The following is a 23,936-nucleotide window of genomic DNA, read 5'->3' as shown; positions in this document are numbered from 1 at the left end:
ACTGCTGAAGAGACTTGAACAGTCTTGAATGGCATCTACAATACATTTTACATTGTGTGCCACCAGGTCAACCCTAACAGGAACTCTGCTGCATTTTTTTGAAGTAAAGGAAGAGTGCTTATTGGCTAAAAACAGGGCAGTGAGGTGAAGTTCTTCTAGATTTCTTTTTACAAAGGCACAAAGGCTGATGAAAAATCCACCGTCAACATGTTTTTTTCAGTAAACTGAAAAAGACATCCTTCAACAAAAGTGAAGAAAATGAAAAGGAAGTGCTGGCAAAAAGTAGCAAGAAGGTTTATGAAATAAGGAAAATGTTCCTCAATCAAAAACAGTACAATTCACATGGGCAAGATGCTTCTATTTGTACTGATCATAGTCTCATCCATGTATGTTAATTAAACCAAGGTATCACAATTAAAAATGTTAGTGATTTATGTTTTGAAAGGCTACATGTAGCACAGAGTTAATTCAAACTTGTTTCCTGCTAAATGTGATTACAGTATATCAGGACAGGGCTGAAATAGAGCTGAGAGGGATCAGTGGAAATGAAGGAGTCAAGTGTCACACAAAAAAGGCAGTGGTGTTTCAGCAGAATGTGTTAGTGTGATGGACAAAGTTATTTATAATTTCTCAAGCAAGTGACATGCATTAAAAGGTCAGTGCCATAGAAGTGTGTGTGTGTGTGTGTGAGAGAGAGAGAGACAACAAAATGGATTTAGTTTGAATTTCTGTGACAAACAGCAGCACATGAAGCTGAATCCCGGAGGGCAGATAGAGGCAAGCTTTGTAAGTACAAGCTTGTGACACCAAATTATGACATGTTGTTCTAGTTGCAGCATGATAGTGTCAGGCTAGCATTTTCTTATTTTGTTAATATTGATGTGACATCCATAATCTTGGTGTTATTTCATCAGCTGTCACTGGCAGGTAGACTGTGAATGGCAGCCTGTAGGAGAGGTACATTTGCCACTGGGGCTACAGGTTAGATTGAGAACAACTCTGAAGGTTGTGAATGTAATGTATTATTCAGTTGTTATGTTTTTCACAGACACTGCATATTCCTCTGTTTATGAGGATTGTGTCTAGTGTGGACGTGAAGTGTGTGCTTTGAACCAGGTAGGTATAATTTAAAAGAGCAACATACTTTCCTTCTTCAGAGAAAGGCCATGTTGTTGTCTACTAAATAACAAGACCAAGGTTTTGTTCAGACTGCAGGCAAATCAGATTTGTTTCCCAAATCAGATCTATAAGAAAGACTGTCTGCACTGTTATTTGCAAGTGATTAGGTCGGATTTGTGTGTCCAGACATCACCAACCTATCTGCATGGGTTGCTGTGGTAACGACATAGGCGTCAGTAACTACGTACACTGGTGACATGGCTTTACAACACTGAAGCATGCAAAATGGGGATCCAAACATCTCGCCCTCCAAACAATTGCGCTGTTATTTCAGTGTGTCTCCACGGACTGTTGTTCTTTGTGTTGTCCTCCATATTGTTCTGCTAGTAGCAGCATGGATTCTGCTCAGTGGCTCTTATGCCGTTCTGTCACTCTGTCGTCATTGTGTGGCGCGTTTCGAGTGACGCAAAAGACGCAAATACAATTTGAGCGGCTGGACTGAGACCATAAACTGTATAAATCAGACGCACCATTAGAAATCCGATTTGGAATCGCATTTCAAACCACCTCCAAATCTGACAAAAATTTCATGTGGTTTTGTGCTGTCCAGACTTTATAAAATCAATCTGGATACAATCTTGTTATGCCAAAAAAGGGATTTGGGTCTACAGTCATGCTGGCAGCTGTGTGAGGCTGTACTTAGCAGTGCAGTGATTTGAGCTAATTTCTAATATCAGCATGCTAACATGCTCACAATGATGATGTTAACATGCTGATGTTTAGCAGGTATAATGTTTACCATCTTATTTTAGCGTGTTACCACTAAAAACAAAGTACAGATGAAGCTAATGGGAATGTCATTAGTTTTGCAGGTATTTGGTCACAAAGTATTGGACAAATAAAACTTTGACCTGACGATGGCGCTAGATGAAAAGTTAAGTTATTACCAAAGTCAGTAGGGGTCATATTATGGGATCTATGAATGTCTGTATAAATTTCATGTCAATCCAATAGTTGTTGAGATATTTCATTCTGGATCAAAGTGGTGGATGGACTGACAGACTAGACAGACTGACAAGTTGCACATCTCTAACTTAATGTATAGTTGATCCTGACATGTTGTGAGACTTGGCTCAAGTTTCATCAGTCTAAGCTGTACGTACTTTTTGGGGTGCACTCAAAGCCCAACTGTTGTTTGAGCTGAATGCTAACATTACAGCACTGTTTCAGTTCCTTGTCAGCAGTTGCTATGTTGTGATGGGAGTTTGACATTATAACAAAGGTTTTGTTACATTTTTACTGATCTTGATTTCTCTCCATTGGCTCCTCATCAAATTCAGGATCCAATTCAAGGTTCTTGTGGTCACAGATAGATCTCTGCATGGTCAGACACCTGCTTACATTAGATATCTGCTGCAGCCCTATATTACAAATAGGTCTCTAAGGTCCTCTGAACAGGGTTAGTTGGTTGTTCCTCGATCCAGGCTTAAAACTAAAGGAGACTGTGCTTCTGAGGTTGTGGCTCCTAACCTTTGGAATTATCTATAGACACTGTGTACACCTTTTAAAAAGCAGCTCCTGTTTAGACTTGCCTTTGTGTAATTTCTTTGTATTTCCACTGTAATTTATTTCTATTTTGTGGTGTTGTTATTCTACCTAAGTCTGAATTTATGTCTGTTGCCTTATTTCTTTTTGTGAAGCACTTTGTGATGTTCTGCTCTTGAAAGGTGCTGTATAAATACTACCAACCTATGTACTTTTCTTTTTTTTTTTAAAGATTATTTTTTGGGCATTTAATGGGTAGACAGGAAAGGTGGGAGTGAGAGAGGGGATAACATGCAGCAAAGGGCCACGGGTTGGAGTCAAACCTGGGCCGCTGCAGCAAGGACCCAGCCCCGGCACATGGGGTGCGCACTCCACCAGGCGAGCCACCATTGTGAGCCTAATGTACTTTTCAAAGTTAATCTTCTGCCTCCCCTCTCTTTAGCATTCTTTAAGATTACAACAATTTACAGTGTTCATTTTCATGATTTATGAATCTGTATGTGTTGAAACATGCTGTATAATTTAAAAAACACTTTGGTGCCAGTGAGAAAATTTCTTTCTTCATTACATTACTGAAGATATCCCTTCTGCTGCAGCATGGTTTTGCCCAGTAACAGTAACATATTACTCCTACCTTTCTGCCCAGAATGAGAAGTTCTTTACATCAAATCATGTCATTACATAATAAAGCCACATTGTTTTTGATCTGGCTGAGGCTCTTGATGCTGTCGATGACTAGTTTTATAAGAAAATATGAATGAAATTGACCCCACCTGCCTGGTTAGAGAAGCCTACCTTGTCCTTTTGAGAAGGAACATAACTACAGAAACATTTCTTTGCAAACTTTCCCTTGATGAAAAAAAAAACCGAGTGGGCAGAATGTGGTTGTGTGTTATTACAAATATAACAGTATTACTGAGCCTAGACTACTGCAGTGAGACGTAAAATTATTTTTTCCTTCAAATTAAAGTACAAAAACTGTTATAAACCGTAGTATTGACCTTGAGATACCTCTAGTTTTTCCAGTGTTTGTGTGAGAATCACACAAAGACAGCTTTAGGGAAAGGTTTTCATATCAGGATCCCAACAATATTATCTGGTATTCTTCACTTATGCTGTTAAATGTTAAAAATAGCAACATAAATGGAAACAGCAAAGAAAGTGATTATTTTATTTATTTATTTATATATATAATATTCTTTTCGACCATACACTTGACTAGTTTCACAACTCTGTAGCTTTATTTACTCAACAGGAGTACAAGGAAGTACCTCTGATAAATGTCCAAGTGGATTAAAGATTGGTGAAACTGTGCAGATGGGCTGATAGATAAATAGATACAGTAGACAGAGTCAACAAAGGCGAATTTCAGTGAATGTCCTTGTTCAGTTCAGCAGCCTCACTCTTCACTCGAGAGCTTTATATATTGGAGGAGTCCCTCTTGGCCTAAAAACCACAGGACCTCTTCTTCTCTGGGCACTCAGACTTCCTCTCTTAACAGCTGGCTCTTTGGCTAAGAGCCGTCAAGCTGGAGAGAGCTGTGCGGTGTTTCCTCCTGGCAGTGACAGAGCTGCTCTCTAGAATGGTTTCCCCTGGTGCAGAATGCGTCTCGCTGTGTTTGGCAACCCAGGAGACGGGCATCACATCTGGTCCTGCGCTCGGCAGCAAGAAGTAAATTCTCCTAATGACGACCGGCTGGCCAACAGCCCGATCCGCCAGGCCCTGGGTGTAAAGCTGACCTCCTGCTCTAGTGGAGAGGGAAATCTAAAGATAGGGACCTTCCATGATTTGTGAAACGTTGAACACATTTAGGGGTTTTTACTCAATGCCTTAATAGAAATGAGGAAAGCTCGAAACAGAACATTTCACCCTTCTGGTTGTTTTCGCCATGGTCACACAGTGTGGTCTGAAAGCTGTTGTATCCAGATGGACAGTCAACCAGACAGATGATAGATGTATTCCATTAATGATTGATACACAAGACAATAGGGATTTAAGATAGACAGATATTTGCCAAGAAATCAGTTTACACTGTATTTATTTTGTTCGTTTTGACTTGTTTACTTATTTGTTTAAAATTGTAATTACCCAAAAAGAAAAAAAATAACATGAATGAAAAGGAACATCCAGTGGGAATCAGTGCTACAGTTAGCAAGCTAGGCTCCCTACAGTACTCCAGGACTCCAAACATTGCTCTGTGTCGTGATTCGAATCACAGGGTAACCTACAGAGTGCTGTTACAGGACTGTGTGAGTTCTGACAGACTGGTCATTTGCCATCACCACATCTGAACCGACGAAAGAGAAACATTTAACACTAGCTAGACCCTGTGCTTTCTGTGTTTTGTTTTGGATGAACACAACATTGAGTGTGTTGGAGCTGCAGATTACTCAGCAGGTGTTAAAATTACGAAAAGTAACATTAAGTGGGAATCAGTGCTAATGATAGCAAGTAGGCTAACTAGCTTTCTCTTTCCAAATGGAGGCTAGTTAGCTCGCTAGCTTGCAATTTCTTAGTGAACTTGCAGCATAATGGGTCCTCCCAAAGGTTGACTATTATAAAGGTACAGACGGCTTTAATTGCTAACATACGTAACCGTGTGCATGTTGAACAGTAATACAGGGCTATGACATGCTCCAGGCAGTTACGCACCACAGAAATGAACTGCACATCTCCTATCAAGGCCGGCTCTAAAATATCAGTCCAGCACCCACCCAGAGGCCTGAAGCTTAGCTGCAGTTTCCACAAACACATCCAAAAACATGCACAATAGCTGCAGTGTCATTATAGTTTATATTTCCTTACACATGTGAGAAGACTTCAAATTTCAGTTCAACTTTAAAACTTGTCAAGAAATACTTTAAAAAAATACCTGTTGATACATAGGACGCAGGATGTTTTTCCTGCAACAGCAACATCATCTTGTTTGTAAAATAAAGATTAGAGTCTGATTAGCATGACCAGCAATATCTTCCATGGCTAAATAATCAAAGAGTTTCACTTAGAAAAACCTTTAACTTTCTCAAAAGAAAATCTAACATCAAAGACATTGCCTAAAAACATCCAAGCAAACAAATCAAACAGCTTCTTAGCAGTGTACTAACATTGGGACAGCTAACATATATCAACCTTATTTCCCACAAACATCTCAGCTGGATGTTACTGACAGTGTTATAAAACTGCTGTAGTCGGAAGTCTGTAGTGATGAGATACAGAAGCACAATGCAGTCATTTGGCCACAAATGCATTTTGAATATGCTGCAGAGCTTGCTTAGAGAAATGTGACGGTCATTTCATGCCTTTTTATGGCTCAAGAACCACACCCGTGTTTCACTTTAAGTAGTTTGGGGAAAAGTTGAGATGGAACTGCAGGGCTAACTTTCTGTGTTTGGTAACAGACTGTTCAAAGGCTCCATGTTCAAAGGAGTCTGGACAGATGTTACGGAAAAGAAAATGATATGATGAGTTTTATCTTAAATGTCTGTGGTCTGTCTCTGGTTAAACCCTGAATATGTAGCGTGAGAATACATATAGTTTTGTATAGAGACATAATTTTCACTATTAAAGTTTGAAAGTAAAATGAGCTCCACATTCATATTGCTACCCTAGTAGTGCTTCCCAATACAGTTTTTTTTAGTGGTTTAGGGGGGCTTTTGTGAGATTTTCAAATACATTAGAACTGAAATAATTGGTTGATTAATTGATTAGTCAACAGCAAATTCAAGCGAAAATGCAGAATGTTCTAACTTCTCAAATGTGGGGATTTGCTGCTTTTTACATTGTTGTAAACTAAATATTTGGGGGTTTTGGACTGTTGGTCAGACCAAAAAAAATTTGAGGATGTCAGCTTGTGATCTAGGAAATTGTGATGGTACTTTTTCAATGATTTCTGTTGTTGCAGTTGCAGCCCTGAAATACATTAAATGAATATTATTGAAAAAAGCAGTAGGGTTGGGGATCGTCTGAAATTCTTCGATACCAGTGCCACTACGATTTCTGTGGTTCTGCTCAGAAACTAAAACAATTATTTTTTTTATTTCCAATAACTCGCCTTGAGGAATATGAACATGTCTTGTCTACAAAACCCTCTTTCTGTTAACAAAAAAGCCCAATGACAGTTTGTGATACTCAACCAGTATAGACACATTTCAGATTGATACCAAGGCCCTTATCAGATTATATCTAGAAAAATTTGTGCATAAATCTATTTAAAAAGGTACTTGTAAAACAGGCATCATGTAAAACAGGGCTGCAAATAACGATAATTTTCATTATCAATTTGATCTACAGATTATTTCCTTGATTATTCCCATGGTCTATAAAATGTCAGCAAATTGTGAAAAAATGTCCAGCACAAGATGTGAAGGAGCTGAATCTGTTGATGCCACCTCAAAGATGAAAAATAAAGTTAGATTGGATTTTCTTTTTAGCTTACCTTCTGGTTAATGGAAGAGCTAAACAGGCAGACAGAATGTTCCAGTTGTGGATAGGAGTTAGTTAATCTCACAGGGCTCAGGTTAAATTATATGGTTGAGAATCAAAAACCCTATAGGCTAAAATCCCTAATGTGCTGAAACCAGTATAGCATGACACAAATGAACACAATATTGTGTTTGTGAATTTTTGGTCTGACAGCACTGATGTTATACTCACACTCTGACAAAATGTGTCAGGAAAGGTGTAAAAGCTGTTGAGGAGGACCTATGAGTTTAACTTTGAGACTTTTTCCTCCTTGTTTTTCCTTCTCGGGTCGACCTTGAAGAGCCCCCCCTCTGCTGCCTTTTCGCAGCACACTGAACAGCAAAAGGACAGACAAGGTGCATGCTAAGCGGAGGTGGTGGCTCCTGTCATGGTCGACCTGGGCGCTATCAGGACAGGATCAGTTGGCTGTGTCTGGATGACAGGACTCTGCTTGCGTCTCTATCACTGCTGAGTGTCCACAGGCGTCCTTCGGTCTCGGTGTCATGACAGCCAGCTCAGCATGACAATAGGACAACTAAAGGGGACACTACATCTGCTGTCAGCATCTTAAACCACATCCTGGGCTGCTGCCATCGCCATATGTCACCTACAAATATTTAAAAATGATAAAAAAAAGAATCATGATTATTCAGCATCTCCAGTCAGCATTATCCAGTGAGTTAAAATGTGAGCGGCAAAGATTTACCAAATGACCTTTAAATAGTTCTGTTCTTTACATTGTCCAGATCCCCGAACTCCCTGAAGGACTGCTAAACACTGGCGACAATAAGCGAAAACCTTAAAACTCCCATCTGTTGAAGGAAGCCAAAACTGAGAGGAAGTCCAGATGAGACGGTGAGAGTTTTAAATTTATTACTCAGGACAAATGAAGCCATTTTGTAAAAGAATAAGTTATTTCTCAACTTTAAAAAATGCAATAAAACATAAGAATAGTGCTGAAACTATTATTATGGTTAATCGATTAGTTTCTCAACAGAAAATGCATTGTCAACTGCTGAGGTTAAAATGCCAATGTTTAGCTTCATGAACTGCAAAACAATAAATTAATCATTCAGTCAATTGACAAAAAAGTAATCAACCACAATTTTGATTATCAAAAGATCATCTTGATATCTTCAAGGGAATTAAATGTTAGATAACTTAAACGAGTAGTTTCAGTCATTTATCAGGCAAAACATCCAAACGCTTGCTGGTTGTAGCTTTTTAAATGTGAGGGTTTGCTGCTTTTTTAAGCCATGCTTGCAGCGTGGCTTCAGAGATGGCAATGCCTGTTGATTGGTCGATCTACTACTTTGGTCTAAACTATTGGATGGATTACCATGAAATTTGATAGACACTCATGGTCGCCAGAGGATGACTCATAATGACTTTGTTGATCCTCTAACTTTTCCCTTAGTGCTACCAGAAGATCAAAGTTTTCACTTATCCTGTGGAATAGCTATTTGAACAAAATGTTGTACAGACTTCATGGTTCCCAACTTTTCCTCAAGCGTCACCACAAGATTGACATTGATTGTGGTTTTGAGGGAAATGTCAGCAACTGTTGAATGAATTGTCATGAAATTTGGTACTCATGTCCGTGTACTTCTCAGGATTAATTGTAATAACTTTGGTGATCCTTTGACTTTTCCAGCCTTCATCAGATCAAAACTTTAATTTGTTCAATACTTTGGTTTTTAACTAAATTAATGCAAAACTAATGCCATTTCCATCAGCCTCTTCAGCTGTACTTTGTGTTTAGTGCTAATCTGGAACATGGTACATATTACCTGCTTCACATCAGCATGTAAGCTAGGGAGGGGTATCGTTAAGATTTTAATGGTACTACTACTCTTACGATACTGCCTATTGATCTGGTACTTTAAAGGTACTGTTATCAGTTGTTTTTGTTATTTTTTAAGAGAAAAAAATGAAACAAATTAATAACAGAATTAACATTACTTTATTTTCTCATATGTACTGTATATAAATTAACATGAGTAGCAACTGCAACAGCATTGTTTTGAACAAATCACTTTTATAGATTAATGTTGTGATGATGGAAATGTAAAACAAGTGAAATAAACAATTATAACATACCTCAGGTGGATGGGGCAACGAGAGATGAACTATGAGCTAGGCAGTCGAAAACTGCATTTCTCCACCTGTATGAGTTGCACTTTTGCTAGATATTTCGAAAAGGTTGCCCGTGTTTCCGCCCTTACATGTCAAAGACTTGTTGCACTTGTGGTAACGAGTATTGTCAGCATCAACTCTAGTGAAGTGAAACCAGACTTTTGAGCATTTAGTTCTGTACACCATTGTTACTAAGAGTAGGGTGTGTGTGAGTGAGAGAGAGAGATGGCCCCCACCCCTCTTGCACATACGACTGGCTCAGAGAGAGAGATCGATCATCTCTTCTGGATGGGGAATAGTGAAAATGCATCTGTATCATCCCTGATTAGGCTGATGTCTCTGATCCTCTGGGTACAAGGCATTTGTGTGATGGCACTGATTGAGTGTGATGTGTTGAATCCTCCTCCCCAAAAGCGAAAATGCATCGTAGACAAACATCTTAATCTTATTGCAAATTAGAAACAGAGTTGGTGAGATAAAAGGTGCAAGATAAGTTTATGTAGCCTTAATAAACAGGAAATCTTTTTTCTTAATTTCTCCATTACCAAGAGCAGAACCGGTAACGTCGGAGCTTATCAATACTACAGCCTTAATAATTTAGCCCTGGGGCCCATTAAATACCGGGTTTTGGTACCTATGTTAGCATTGTTATCGTTATCCCCATGTACAGTCTCAAATACAACTAGCATTGAACCATTGAATGCAGCATTGGCCAGTCTCACCTGTGATCCGGATGTTACCAGGTCAATAAAAAGGTCAGCGATCATTTGTTCTGTCTCTTTCTCCTGGAATCCTTCACTGCGACAGACAGCCGTGGCTGTCTCCCTGTCAGTGTGGCCTGCTCATCAGCAGACACCCAACTGAACTCTCTCCTCCTGGCTTCGCATCCAGCATGCAGCAGATGGTTGTCTGCTACCACCGTCGTGTAATCTGCTCGGAGCAGAAACACACCGTTAGTTATGTTATGCTCCACACAGACAGTCTTTGCATGTTAACTAACTCCTTTTAACTTGGCACCGTTATCCTAAACAGACCACACACATACACCTCTAGTTTGACTTGAACACAACCACACACGCGGAGAGTAACTTTAAAGCTCCTGCTTCACATGTCCCTTTTGTTTCTGACCACATGGGTTCATGCTTGTGCATGCGAGACATATGGAGGCAGAACAAAGAAACATACACACATTAATTTTGACGCGCACCCAGACCTGCGTGCACACACACACCTTTGTTGTGCAGTTTAGTGCATTTAGAGTTTGTTTTTGCTTTATTATCTTTAATAAATGCTTGTGCATATTATACTGGCTTCTTTAATGTTTCACAAGAGAATAATTTGCCAACCTCTTCTATGTGGAACTCCAAATCCTTCAACCTACTAGCTATCAATGGTAATTCTGGTTATAGTTATTAATTTAATTATTAATCTGAGTTCCAAATTGATAGTTTAGTGTATTTTATGAGACTCAATCAATTAATTGGCTAACATTTCTCTTCTTTAAGAAAAGTGGTGCCCCAGAGTCCTTCATTAAAGTTATTTATGATTAGCTTTGATAATTCTCATAACCATAATTAATTGATCATACCATTGTAAATCCCAACACTGTAAATTCAATATCTTTGGGGTTTTGACTGTTGGTCAGACAAAACCTGCAATCCGAAGGCTTCACCTTGGGTTGTGATGGATATTTTTCATCTATTTTCTACAAAGATATATCGCCAGGGGCTCCCCAGTAGCTCACCTGGTAGAGTGCTCCATATACTAAGACTGAGTCCTTACCGTAGCGGCCCGGGTTTGCTGCATGTCATCCCCTCTTGCTCTCGCTCTCTCCCCCTTTCCATCAAATAATGGCAAAAAAAACTAATCGAGAGATTAATCCCACAGAAGAGGCAAATTTAGACATCCTGTAATTTATCCAAAGTGTTTGTTTTTGTACTGTAATTAAAACCCTTCTATATTTACATTTTGCTTACTGCACTACTGTGACAAGTCCATTTTGCAGTTTAGGAAGTCTTCTTTCCCTGAGAGAAAATCCATTTTCTAACTGCTGCCGTCCACTGCCACACAGAAGTACACTGATTATTCTGGAGGCAGAGAGAGAGAGCCAGCAGGAGAATGCAGGATGAGGACCTACAACCGGCACAAGGTGCAGCACCACCAGTGGCCTCAATCAGTCATCAGGTGCCTCGGTATAGATGAAGCAGAGAGGTTGTACTGTTGGCAGGCCCCAGCAACATGATTAAGGAGCCAGCAGCATGATTACGCTGCTCGCCTTATGAATGGAATAATAGAGAGAGGCAGAGTCTGGTGCTAAATTCTCCTGGTGGAGGCGAGACACAAGTGTGTGTGGTGGGGAGGAGTCCGAGGCCCTCCCATGTGACCGGGGGAAGATAAAGGACTGACAATAGATAATTAAGGAACTGCCAGGACCTCTCTTCTATTCACATGGCTGTTTTATTAAAGGGGATTCAGTAAGGAAGAATATTAATATAAACTACCAGCCTGTGTGACTCAGAGATGAATATAAATTGTGACCGGTGGGGGGAGGAATGCATTAGGGAGCGTTTATCAGAAGTGCAGGGGGGCATGGTGATCATGAGAATGGGCTGCACACTTTTGCACTGAAGCTTCAACTCGGTTGATGTCTGCTGAATAACCAAACACGTCATCAGCAACAAAAGTACTTTCAAAGGCTTTCATGTACACACATTTATACTACTGTATAAAAGTGTGTACATGCAGTTTGTACTGCTCACACTGCTGTCCGTTTTATGCTTCTTTTTCCCTTTACTCCCCTACATTTTTGAGGGAAATCTTGTACTTTTTACTCCATTTTCTGATAGCCAGAGTTACTAGTTACTTTGAAGACAAAACATACGATCATCTTATAAAATCTGATCCAAAAGCAGTTTAGATTAGCTCCACAAATGACAGTTCTGCTTAATGCTGTTAATGCATATAACCTATAATAATATAACTCTGTTCTGAATGGCGGACTTTTGCTATTGTGCGATTACTGCTGTTACTTCAGTATAGAATCTGAGTACTTCTTCCAGCACTGAGACTTAGATACAGTATTGTAGTACTAAACCAGTTGTTTTTATATAATATATTTATGTGTGTGTGTGTCATGTCTCTTGTGCATTTGGAGACTAGGGACAGCTGTAGATTGTTACATCCTGAATTAAAAACATTTAAGCTCCTAGACAGAAAAATAACATATTTCCTCTCTACTTTTAATCTCAAGTGTCTTACATCATATAATTATATCATATACTTTTTATTACTTTCTGCATTGAAATTGAAAAACAAATCTTCTATCCTCTCTGGAGAATACACACATATAATATAGATACTGTATTGTTTTACACTGTAAACTGTAGTATAAATGAGCATACTGTGAAAGAAACATGTCTCTGAACTTGTCAGACAAAACAATGTACATATCATACACTTTGATTAAAGTGATTGCAATATGATTGTTAGGGCTGCAGCTAACGATTATGATTACAATTAATCATTTGGTTAGAAAATGGTGAAAAGTGACTATCACAAGGTCCAATAATTTTTATAATAAGTCATTTATCAAGCAAAAATACCAAATGTTTACTAATTTTTACTACTTTTTAAACGTCAGGGTTTTTTTTCCCCATTTTATATCCGTGTAAATTGAACATCTTGTGAAGACATCATCTGGCTCCAGGAAAATGTGAGGCTGCAATTTTCACAATTTATCTGACATTTTGTAAACTAAATTATTCATTGATTCACCTGAAAACTAATAAAACAGATTAACTGATTATTAAAATAATAGTTCTTGCAGTCTTGCTAACTTCTGACAAAGTAATTTTAGACTCCGCAACAGCTCCATGTCTTTAACACACTCAGTGGCATATAGACTGTATGTTACATTATGTCCCTGTATTACAAATGAGGACGTACTGTGAAAGAAAACCCTGTACAGTACTCATGATGATTCAAGTCATTCTGTTGTTATAACAGTTATTATAGATTCGTTATTATAGACACGATTAGTCGATTAACAGAAAATGACTTGCCAAACATTTACTAAAGTTCTGCTTTTCAAATGTAAGGATTTACTGCCTTTATATTATATTATTGTAAATCAAATAACCTTTGGTTTCAACTGTCGGTCAAAAATCAACCTGAAGATGTCATTTGGCTCTGGTTAACTGTGATGGACATTTTAACGATAAATCAAATAATCTGAAAAACATTAGATTAAACAATAAAAAACAGCCCTAATTACTACCTAATTAGTCACTTTAGACTCAGCAGCATGTCCAGGTCTTATAAATGCTCCGTGGTGTATAAACCATAAATTAATCATATAAATACAGTACAGAAGCAGAGGTGTGCGAACCTATTCTCCTTTGTCAAAGACATGACTGGATGCGGTAGGTTTTCATTATCAGTGGAAAAGGCTTATCTGATGTAGGGGTAGGTGTACCTCTCCACATGCATTTCAAAGATAAGTGTACGGCCTTGTGCAATTTGGAGAATCCTTTTATCCAAAACACCTGACAGAACCTGTGGCCATACATTTTAAAGATGAATAAGCCCAGAGGGGGGGAAAAGAACACACTGCCTGAAATCAGTGCTTTCTGTGGTGAAATGCAAACATGTTGAATGTAGTTTTTAGCATAGAAATTTTGCCTGAACACAGATCACTGAGAAGAGAAATGTTTCATTAATGATCCATTATATGTGTTTGTATTTCAAGAATATAAATTTGATAAAAATTCTGTAATTGTCTTTAAATGAATGGGAAGTACTGTAGATGTCTGACATTCCTTTACAGATGATTTGATTTTAAAACATTTTACATCTGACCCTGAAGAAATTAAGAAAACTATTCTTGCAACAAACTCTTTACTCATGATGGGAAATTGGCTCTTTTCTTTTGAAAAGAGAAAAATTCAGAAAACTTTTCACTGGACAGGTTTTATTTGGGAGATATAACTGGGTAGAATAAACATTATTTCTACCAAAGAAGACAGATATGTCAAGGCCACAGAAAATACGAATTTTTGATTGGCTGGCAGGTGTCAATTACAGTATTTTGGTAACATTTTTACAACATGGTTTCGATTTCCCAAATTCTTAATGCAATGTCCAAACAGACTTGCTAAATTTTCACCCTTTAAACACAAAATGCTGTCCTAGACCTAAATCACATGCTCAGTCCTCAGAATAAAGACACCTCAAATTAGCACATTTCGTGCATTTTGCGAATATAGGAAATACTGTAACATAAAGTCAGACTCTAGACTAGATTATCTATATTTACAGTAATACTGCATATTCAGTAAATAAGGTGAAAGTATTCAACAGTCATTCTTACTCTACCTCATTTCAAATGCTGGCTTCTGCATAAATTTTTTTGGTCTCTATTCTCTATTTGTATAATCTTAAGGAAATTACCATTGCAATTTTACTGTTACTGTTCAACAGCAGTATTTGATAACAGTGAATAAAATTCAGTGACGAACATATACAGTGAGGAAAATAAGTATTTAAACACCCTGCTATGCTAGGTGCATGTCCACTGTGAGAGACAAAATCTAAAAAAAAATATCCAGAAATCACAATGTATGATTTTTTAACTAATTATTTGTATGATACAGCTGCAAATAGGTATTTGAACACCTGTCTATCAGCTAGAATTCTGATCCTCAAAGACCTGTTAGTCTGCCTTTAAAATGTCCACCTCCACTCCATTTATTATCCTAAATTAGATGCACCTGTTTGAGGTCGTTAGCTGCATAAAGACACCTGTCCACCCCATACAATCAGTAAGAATCCAACTACTAACATGGCCAAGACCAAAGAGCTGTCCAAAGACACTAGAGACAAAATTGTACACCTCAACAAGGCTGGAAAGGGCTACGGGGAAATTGCCAAGCAAGTGAAAAAAGGTCCACTGTTGGAGCAATCATTAGAAAATGGAAGAAGCTAAACAGGACTGTCAATCTCCCTCGGACTGGGGCTCCATGCAAGATCTCACCTCGTGGGGTCTCAATGATCCTAACAAAGGTGAGAAATCAGCCCAGAACTACACGGGAGGAGCTGGTCAATGACCTGAAAAGAGCTGGGACCACCGTTTCCAAGGTTACTGTTGGTAATACACTAAGACGTCATGGTTTGAAATCATGCATGGCACGGAAGGTTCCCCTGCTTAAACCAGCACATGTCCAGGCCCGTCTTAAGTTTGCCAATGACCATTTGGATGATCCAGAGGAGTCATGGGAGAAAGTCATGTGGTCAGATGAGACCAAAATAGAACTTTTTGGCCATAATTCCACTAAACGTGTTTGGAGGAAGAAGAATGATGAGTACCATCCCAAGAACACCATCTCTACTGTGAAGCATGGGGGTGGTAGCATCATGCTTTGGGGGTGTTTTTCTGCACATGGGACAGGGCGACTGCACTGTATTAAGGAGAGGTTGACCGGGGCCATGTATTGCGAGATTTTGGGGAACAACCTCCTTCCCTCAGTTAGAGCACTGAAGATGGGTGGAGGCTGGGTCTTCCAACATGACAATGACCCGAAGCACACAGCCAGGATAACCAAGGAGTGGCTCTGTAAGAAGCATATCAAGGTTCTGGCGTGGCCTAGCCAGTCTCCAGACCTAAACCCAATAGAGAATCTTTGGAGGGAGCTCAAACTCCATGTTTCTCAGCGACAGGCCAGAAACCTGACTGATCTAGAGAAGATCTGTGTGGAGGAGTGGGCCAAAATCCCTCCTGCAGTATGTGCAAACCTGGTGGAAAAACTACAGGAAACGTTTGACCTCTGTAATTGCAAACAAAGGCTACTGTACCAAATATTAACATTGATTTTCTCAGGTGTTCAAATACTTATTTGCAGCTGTATCATACAAATAAATAGTTAAAAAAATCATACATTGTGATTTCTAAATTTTTTTATTTTTTTATTTTTTAGATTATGTCTCTCACAGTGGACATGCACCTACGATGACAATTTCAGACCCTTCCATGATTTCTAGGTGGGAGAACTTGCAAAATAGCAGGGTGTTCAAATACTTATTTTCCTCACTGTATATGGCCGCAAATTCAATTGTTTTGCCTGACCAAGAGTCCAAACCCCAAATATATTGCTATATAAACTGCAACCAGCTATTTTTTTTTTTTTGGCATTTTGTGCGATTATCCAATTATCAAAATAATGATCAAAATAATTGCAGATTAATTTTCTGTCAATTAACTAGCAGCTCTAAACATTTACATTCATTCATTGCATATTACCAAATTTGATACGTTTTTGTTTTTGATAAGTTTTCATTTTGTGTGCGATGTGAGATTTTAAGGGTTGAACTTGTGAGTAAAACATTTTGTCAGTGGTTTTGCACATTGACTCTGTTGTGAAAATTGAAACAAAGCAACCGTAAAAAAATATCCAATAATATAACCGTACACCTAAAACAAAGATCCAGTTAAAAAGTTTAACCAATGTTCTAAATCAGTGTGCACATAATGTCCAACTGCTGGTTACCATAGCAACAGTACTTCTGCTTGGTGCTGGGTTACCAGTTAATGCTTCTTATTTAAATGGACCTAACCAAGATAACAAACAAACTCGGATTGTAATTTGACCACAGCTGTCCTTGTTTCTCTTTTGTAAGTGGCCATGGTATAAGTATGACAGTACAGCCTGACGTGTCCTGATGTTAGGGCTGTAACTGATGATTACTTTCATTATTATTTAATCTCATTCTTTGGTGTTTTAAAATGTTAGCAAACTGTAAAAAAAAAAAAAAAAAAAAAGAAAAGTGATGTCTTCTTATGCCTTGTTTTGTCTGAACAACAATACAAAACCCAAAGATATTCAGTTTCTTATCCTAGAACACCAGGTATTTCTGCTATTAAAAAAATGCATTAATTGCTTATCAAAATTGTTGTAGATTAATTTTCTGTTGGACTAATCAATTATTCGACTAATATTCCAGCTCCACCTAATATAGAAGATAACAGAGGAAAAGCTGCTTTGCTTCTGTCTGTCATTTTCATAAATCAGGACACTGCATTGTGTATAATGGAAGACCATAACCCTCCTTCTTGTACCCACCTGAGCCCGCAGTGAAGTTGGCAGTGGTGGAAAGTAACTAAGTACATTTTATTTACTTGAGTATTTCGATTTTATGCTTCCTTACACTTCTGCACTACATTTTAGATGGAAATATTGTACTTCATCTGCCAGCTGCAGTTACTTCACAGATTTAAGATTTTTCAAACAAAACACAGAATTAGCTTATAAAATGATTCACTGTTATAAATGACATTACTGAACAGTATATAAATCAGTTAGAATTAGCTCCACCTTAACAGACACACCAGTAAAATGCTGCTTACACAGCAATGCATAAATAATGATCCTATAATGTAATATATTTAACAATAAAACACTCTGAAAGGGTACTTTTGCTTATAATCCTTGTGTATTTTTACTTAAAAGTTTTATGCAGGACAGATTGTATTTACTAAGTACAGGATCTGAGTAATTCTTCCACCACTCTGCCTTGGATACTTGTACTAAATCACTTGCTTGCACAGTAATCATCAGCCATAGTTAAGTTAAACATAAAAGAGACTTCCTGATTTTGATGAGGTGCTTTGAAAACACCCTGAAATCCCCAAATTTCTTCCCAGCTCAAAACTGAGTTAAAGAAAAAAACAAAAACAAAAAATATGTAGTGCATCCGGAAAGTATTCACAGCACTTCACTTTTTCTACATTTTATGTTACAGCCTTATTCCAAAATGGATTAAATTCATTATTTTCCTCAAAATTCTACAAACAATACCCCACAATGACGTTTGTTTGAAATTTTTGCAAATTTATTAAAAATAAAAAAACCCCAAAAAATCACATGTACGTAAGTATTCATAGCCTTTGCTCAATACTTTGTTGAAGCACTTTTGGCACCATTTACAGCCTCAAGTCTTTTTGAGTATGATGCTACAAGCTTGGCACACCTATTTTTGGGCAGTCTCTTAGTCTTCTTTGCAGGACCTCTCTAGCTCCATCAGGATGGATGGGGAGCGTCGGTGCACAGCCATTTTCAGATCTTTTCAGAGATGTTCAGTCGGGTTCAAGTCTGGGCTCTGGCTGGGCCACTCAAAGACATTCACAGAATTGTCCCGTAGTCAGTCCTTTGTTATCTTGGCTGTGTGCTTAGGGTCGTTGTCCTGTTGAAAGATGAACCTTTGCCCCAGTCTGAGGTCCAGAGTGCTCTGGAGCAGGTTTTCCTCAAGGATGTTTCTGTACATTGCTGCATTCATCTTTCCCTCGATCCTGACCAGTCTCCCAGTTCCTGCTGCTGAAAAACATCCCCACAGCATGACGCTGCCACCACTATGCTTCACTGTAGGGATGGTATTGGCCAGGTGATGAGCGGTGCCTGGTTTCCTCCAAACATGACGCTTGCTATTCAGGCCAAAGAGTTCAATCTTTGTTTCATCAGACCAGAGAATTTTGTTTCTCATGGTCTGAGAGTCCTTCAGGTGCCTTTTGGCAAACTCCAGGCGGGCTGTCATGTGCCTTTTACTGAGGAGTGGCTTCCGTCTGGCCACTCTACCATACAGGTCTGATTGGTGGAGTGCTGCAGAAATGGTTGTTCTTCTGGAAGGTTCTCCTCTCTCCACAGAGAAATGCTGGAGCTCTGTCAGAGTGACCATCGGGTTCTTGGTCACCTCCCTAACTAAGGCCCTTCTCCCCTGATCACTCAGTTTTTGTAGAATTGAGGAAAATAATGAATTTAATCAATTTTGGAATAAGGCTATAACATAAAATGTGGAAAAAGTGAAGCGCTGTGAATACTTTCCAGATGCACTGTAATTGTATAAGGAAGTGTATCTTTAATAGTGGTGGACATTTTTCATTTAGCCTTCAGGCATTCATGAGTTCAATCATGTCCATGTCAATCACATTTTCCAAAAAGTCCAGAATGTCACAGACTTTCCTAGTCAAAGAAAATTTTAATTATTTTAATGTATTTGACATAAACTGACTACATGCTACTCTGCTTTTGGTCACAGATCTTTCAGTCTTAAAATTGTATTTTCTTTCTTTGCTAATTATAATCAAACCTTAAACTGAATGCCTTGCTGCAAGATAAATATACCCAAAGGGACAACAGAGTCTTGACCTTGTTTTTGTAGCATATTAATTGGCAACAGGCTGCTTTACCTCCTAAAGGAAACGTGTCAATGCCTTATGTCTGTGTACCAGCATCTACAGTGTAAAATGGTTGTTTTAATGAGGAAAGGAGACGATATTACACTTTTTTTAATGGTCTAGTTTTTATTGTTGGGTAAAATGACAAGCGTGTTTTCTCTATATAAATAACAATCACATGAAGAAACATACAAGACGTGGCTTTATGGAGGTGAAAGCGGTGTTTGTGATCACAATGTGCTTGGGTACAGGATGTTAATGACAGCTGTGTGTTTGTTTTCATTTTTTATAAAGGAGTGTGATTATTTGCTCGGAAAGTGAACAGAACTTGCAGAATCTGTACATTCATGGGAAACCATTAGACTCACAGTCAGCCACTATGTACAGAACATAAATAGAGATAAAGGTCAGAGGTTATCATCAGCAGTACAGTTGGATTTAAAGGTTGGAAAACAATATGACGGGGGAAGAAAAGGATTAAATTAAAATCAAAATATATACGAGTAAGATTTAACAGGAAAGACAGAATGACTATATAATCTGTACACATCAAAAGTCCGTACTAAATTTGAGATACAGTTGCCCATTGTGATTCAAAGAGTCGTAGAGTGCCAGGGTGAAAATGCATAGAAATGTATCCAGCTAGGAAACTGTTTCATTGACTTGCCAGCTATGTATCTACTGCAGGAGCATTCAAAAAGAGTTGTTTCTCATATTCAAAGCTTATCCTCAAAGACCCTCTACACAATACAACTACCCCACTCCACAGTGTGCTAGCTCATCATTACTTCACATTAAAACATCCACTTGAAACATGCTGTCAGAGCAGACAATGCATGTTTTCAACAGTTCATTCTATTATACTCTAAGATTTTTTTTTTTTGGTCCAGGGATATTGACATTATGATTTTCTTCACACATGAGTGCTCTATTGACTCATTGCTAAGAATCATTTTGGAATACTTAAGATTTCACAATGGATAGTTTAATTGTACCAGCTTTATACACTAACTTTGCAAGTGACTTTCATTTTTCTGCTTTGGACTAAAAACAGGAAAAAAAATAGTTTATATAGTTTTTTCCCCTCTTCAAATTCAAAACCTTCCAACGCTGGTTATAATTTCAGATCAAAGGTTACAGATCGCCCAACAATAATGAACCACTCAGTCTGTCAGTCTCCACTTCAAACAGGATGGGATCACAGCAAGGGCTCATTTTAATTAGACTGAGTCGCCTGTTTTGACTTGCGGATAGACGAGAGCGGTGAGGAACCACGCTCACCACGAATGGATGGGTCAAAGTAAGAGATGTAGTCTGCAGTCACACTGGGAATAATTACACTAATTCCTCTGACGGAGGGGAATTTTCCTTGAAGGCACAGGAAAAAGTTGGGGATGGGTAAAGTTAATCCAGACATATACAGTATCCATTTCTGCCAATTCGCTTAAATATTAGTTTTGTTCAGAGATTATCTATAGCAATCCCACAAACTGAATACAACCAATTGTGAATAATAATGTAAAGTTGCACATATTTACGGATTCATACCAATTTTCCTGGAAAAGATTACCAGTAAGCAACTTTATGTTGATAGAAACATAACCACCCAGTGGAAAAAATGGTTTTGACTTGGCTTTAAGACAATATCAATCAATTACTCCCTCACTAGTTTTTTTTTTTTTTTTTTTTTGGATGACTGTCCCTCATCCAATGGACTTAAAAATGGTCAATTTGGTTTCTGAATCTGTGGTATTCACTATTGCGCTCCCACAAAATAAAAAAAATCGACAACAGAATTCAGTGCAACAGTACCTTTTGAGGAAAAGAAAGCTCATTGGTTCTTGATATTATGACCTAAGATTCCCCAACCCACACTACCACGTTGCCTTTGAGGACATCAGTGATCTCACAGTTGAGCTTGTTGAGTCGTCCGTCCAGGATGAAGAGGGATTCTCTGGACGGGGTCATGAGGTACTGTCCGAACAGTCCGCTGCCTGCCATTACCCTGTTCCTACTGCTCCACGGCCATTCGAAAGACTTGGTGGCCTCTTTCAAGCTCTTGATCATCTTGACTTTGCCGGTGCTCAGCTCCACAAACAGAGCATCAGTTTGACGGCCGGAGCTGCCAAACACGTTGTACTGGTGGACTTCCGTGAAGGAGCGCTGGAAGGCCAGATCAGACAGGTGAAGGTTGGTGTGGATGTCAAAGGGCTCCTGGATCTCTCCCCGCTCTGAGATCATCTGGATCCTCATCAGGCCATTACCATCGTCCACAGTGACCAAGTACTGGCCATCTGGAGACACATAGGGAGTCCCAGTAACGTCACGGTTTTGGCCGATCAGACTGTCTGTCACACTGTCCAAGATGAGTTGGGGCTGAGTGGCGCCGGTGGAGTCAGGCCTGCAGTTGACAAAATAGTAGCCGCCGAGATGGGTGTAGGCTACAGACTTGGGGATGCAGTTATACTCCCGTAAACTAATGTTTTTCACATATGACGTCGTCTCCAGGTCGATCTTGTGGAGAACAGGCTCATTTCGATGAAGGATGAGGCCAAATCTGTAGAGAAAAACAAAGAAAAACATTTAATCAATAACACATTGTCTTCCTGTAAACCCCAAATTATGACAGATTTTTGGCCACTCGAGATGGCAATGAAGGTCAGTTGGTCCACCACTTTGGTCCAACAATTGTGGATTGGATGGATTGTCATGAAATTTTGTGCAGACGTTCATGGTTCTCAGAGGATGAAGCCTACTGAGTTTGGTGATTCCCCCAACTTTGACTTGCTGGTGGCGCTATATTAAAGTTTTTACTTATCCAGTGAAATATGTCATCAACTGGATAAACTGGTGCAATTTCTTGACAACTGTTGGAGGGATTGCCATGAAATTTGGTATAGACATTCATCTTCCCCTCATGATGAATGGAATAATAACCTTGGTGATCACTTAACTCATCTAGCGCCATCACCAGGTCACATTTTTAACTTATCCAATACTTTAGTTCATGACCAAATACCTGCACAACCTTCAACCCAACAGCCTCAAATGTTCAAATGCTCAAATGTGTTTAGTGCTACTTAGCATGCTTACACGCTAAACTAAGATGGTAAACATTATAATTGCTAAACATCAGCATGTTAGCATACTGATGGTACCGTTCTGTTGCACTAATTGTTAGTCTCTTATCCAGAGCAACAGAAGAGTAGGCTGAACCTGACAGCCACAATTATAAACAACGATTAGAGTTGGTTATAAAATTTGGGGTTGTCTGCACCAACAATCCAGCCTTTTTGGATCGTTAAGACAGCAGGAAATCTTATAAATACTGAGTAAAAGAAATTTAAAAAGGTCATTGTCTGAAAATCCATTTTCAATATTCTAAGTACGAAATCTGCCAGTAAAGACTGTTGATTCTTTTGTTTCCAAGGCTCATGAATTCTCAAACAGCAAGTGGTAACATCTTAAAATAAAGCAGCACAATCCATAAATCAAGATGAAGTCAATCTGAAAGAAGAAATGCAAATTGATTTGTTCTGGGTAATTATGAAAATTGAACTGGCATAATGTTAAAGAAATGTTAAGGGAAAAAATTATATGTTGCTTCGAGGTCCATTCAAGCACTTAAACAGCCACATTCTGGTCCCTGACAATCTTTATATAGGCAGTATAGAATAATCTACACTTTCCCTTCTAACAAAATTATAGCAGTTTTATATGTGGGCTATGGATCAGTGAAATTGCTATTCATTACAAAAAACCCAAAGAATCTGTTAATGGCACATTACATTTTTTACAGCCAAACAGGGTAGAGGGGGAATATGCAAGGAGCTGACAGGCCTCAATTAAATGTGAATACCAGCTGATCGATGCTGACAGGCACTTAAATCTTACTGTCATTCATCATCTTTTATGCCATTTGAACACCAAGCTGTCTGTACCTGTGAACAGAAAATTGCTGTTTGAAAGCCACGGAGCACATTATCATCCCTGTGTAGGGAATCATTGATCCAGAGATCGTTGGGTCCACTGGGTCCAGGCAGGAGGCTAAACTGAGGTCGTTTTTTAAATGGTGTTATGGAGAAAAAAATACTAAAGCACACAAATGTAGTGAGAAGAGCAGGGGGTGATTGTCTCCCCACATTCACCAACACACAGCCATATCGTTTTACGACCCGGTGGAATTCCATGGGGGAAGGTCTGAATAAACTCTGCTCAGACCTCTGGCTCCAAACTGACTTCTTCTCCTCTCAAACAGTCAAAGTGTCAATTTGGATACTTGCCAGACAAGACCAAAGCTTTCCACCCCAGAGGAAAGACATGTCTTGTCATGCTAATGGAGCAACAGCAAAATTTAAAGACAATAAATTGACTCTCTGGATTAGTTTAACTAAAGGAGGAGAAACTAAAAACATCTTCTCCTCCCTTATCTGTCACACACATGCTAACACAC

The 23,936-nt window shown here is 38.8% G+C and overlaps 1 protein-coding gene and 2 long non-coding RNA genes across 7 annotated transcripts in view; 1 reads left to right on the top strand and 2 right to left on the bottom strand.

Annotated features, from left to right (window-relative positions):
* LOC122880732 overlaps positions 1-23,936 on the top strand; it is a 157,229-nt gene that overhangs the window by 90,219 nt on the left and 43,074 nt on the right. The window contains exon 3 of one of the 3 annotated variants that reach the window (XR_006379020.1): positions 7,872-7,980. The exons of the other annotated variants lie outside the window; for them this stretch is intronic. This is a non-coding gene — a long non-coding RNA (uncharacterized LOC122880732). The remainder of the gene's footprint in view (positions 1-7,871; positions 7,981-23,936) is intronic. 3 annotated transcript variants of the gene reach the window in all.
* On the bottom strand, positions 3,823-11,710 carry LOC122880734. The gene is made up of 3 exons (XR_006379028.1): positions 11,044-11,710; positions 9,984-10,191; positions 3,823-7,732 (listed from the first exon to the last, which is right to left on the bottom strand). It is a non-coding gene; the product is annotated as an uncharacterized LOC122880734 (long non-coding RNA).
* Positions 19,584-23,936, bottom strand: part of fstl5 (follistatin-like 5) — a 183,655-nt gene continuing 179,302 nt past the window's right edge. For all 3 annotated transcript variants that reach the window (XM_044206146.1, XM_044206147.1, XM_044206148.1), the window contains one exon: positions 19,584-22,040. In XM_044206146.1, coding sequence (XP_044062081.1) covers positions 21,338-22,040 — 703 coding nt within the window. In that variant the 3' untranslated portion in view covers positions 19,584-21,337. The remainder of the gene's footprint in view (positions 22,041-23,936) is intronic.

This window comes from Siniperca chuatsi, linkage group LG8 (genome assembly GCF_020085105.1).
Source record: "Siniperca chuatsi isolate FFG_IHB_CAS linkage group LG8, ASM2008510v1, whole genome shotgun sequence".
Lineage (NCBI taxonomy): Eukaryota > Metazoa > Chordata > Actinopteri > Centrarchiformes > Sinipercidae > Siniperca > Siniperca chuatsi.
This window is presented reverse-complemented; position numbering and strand designations above follow the sequence as displayed.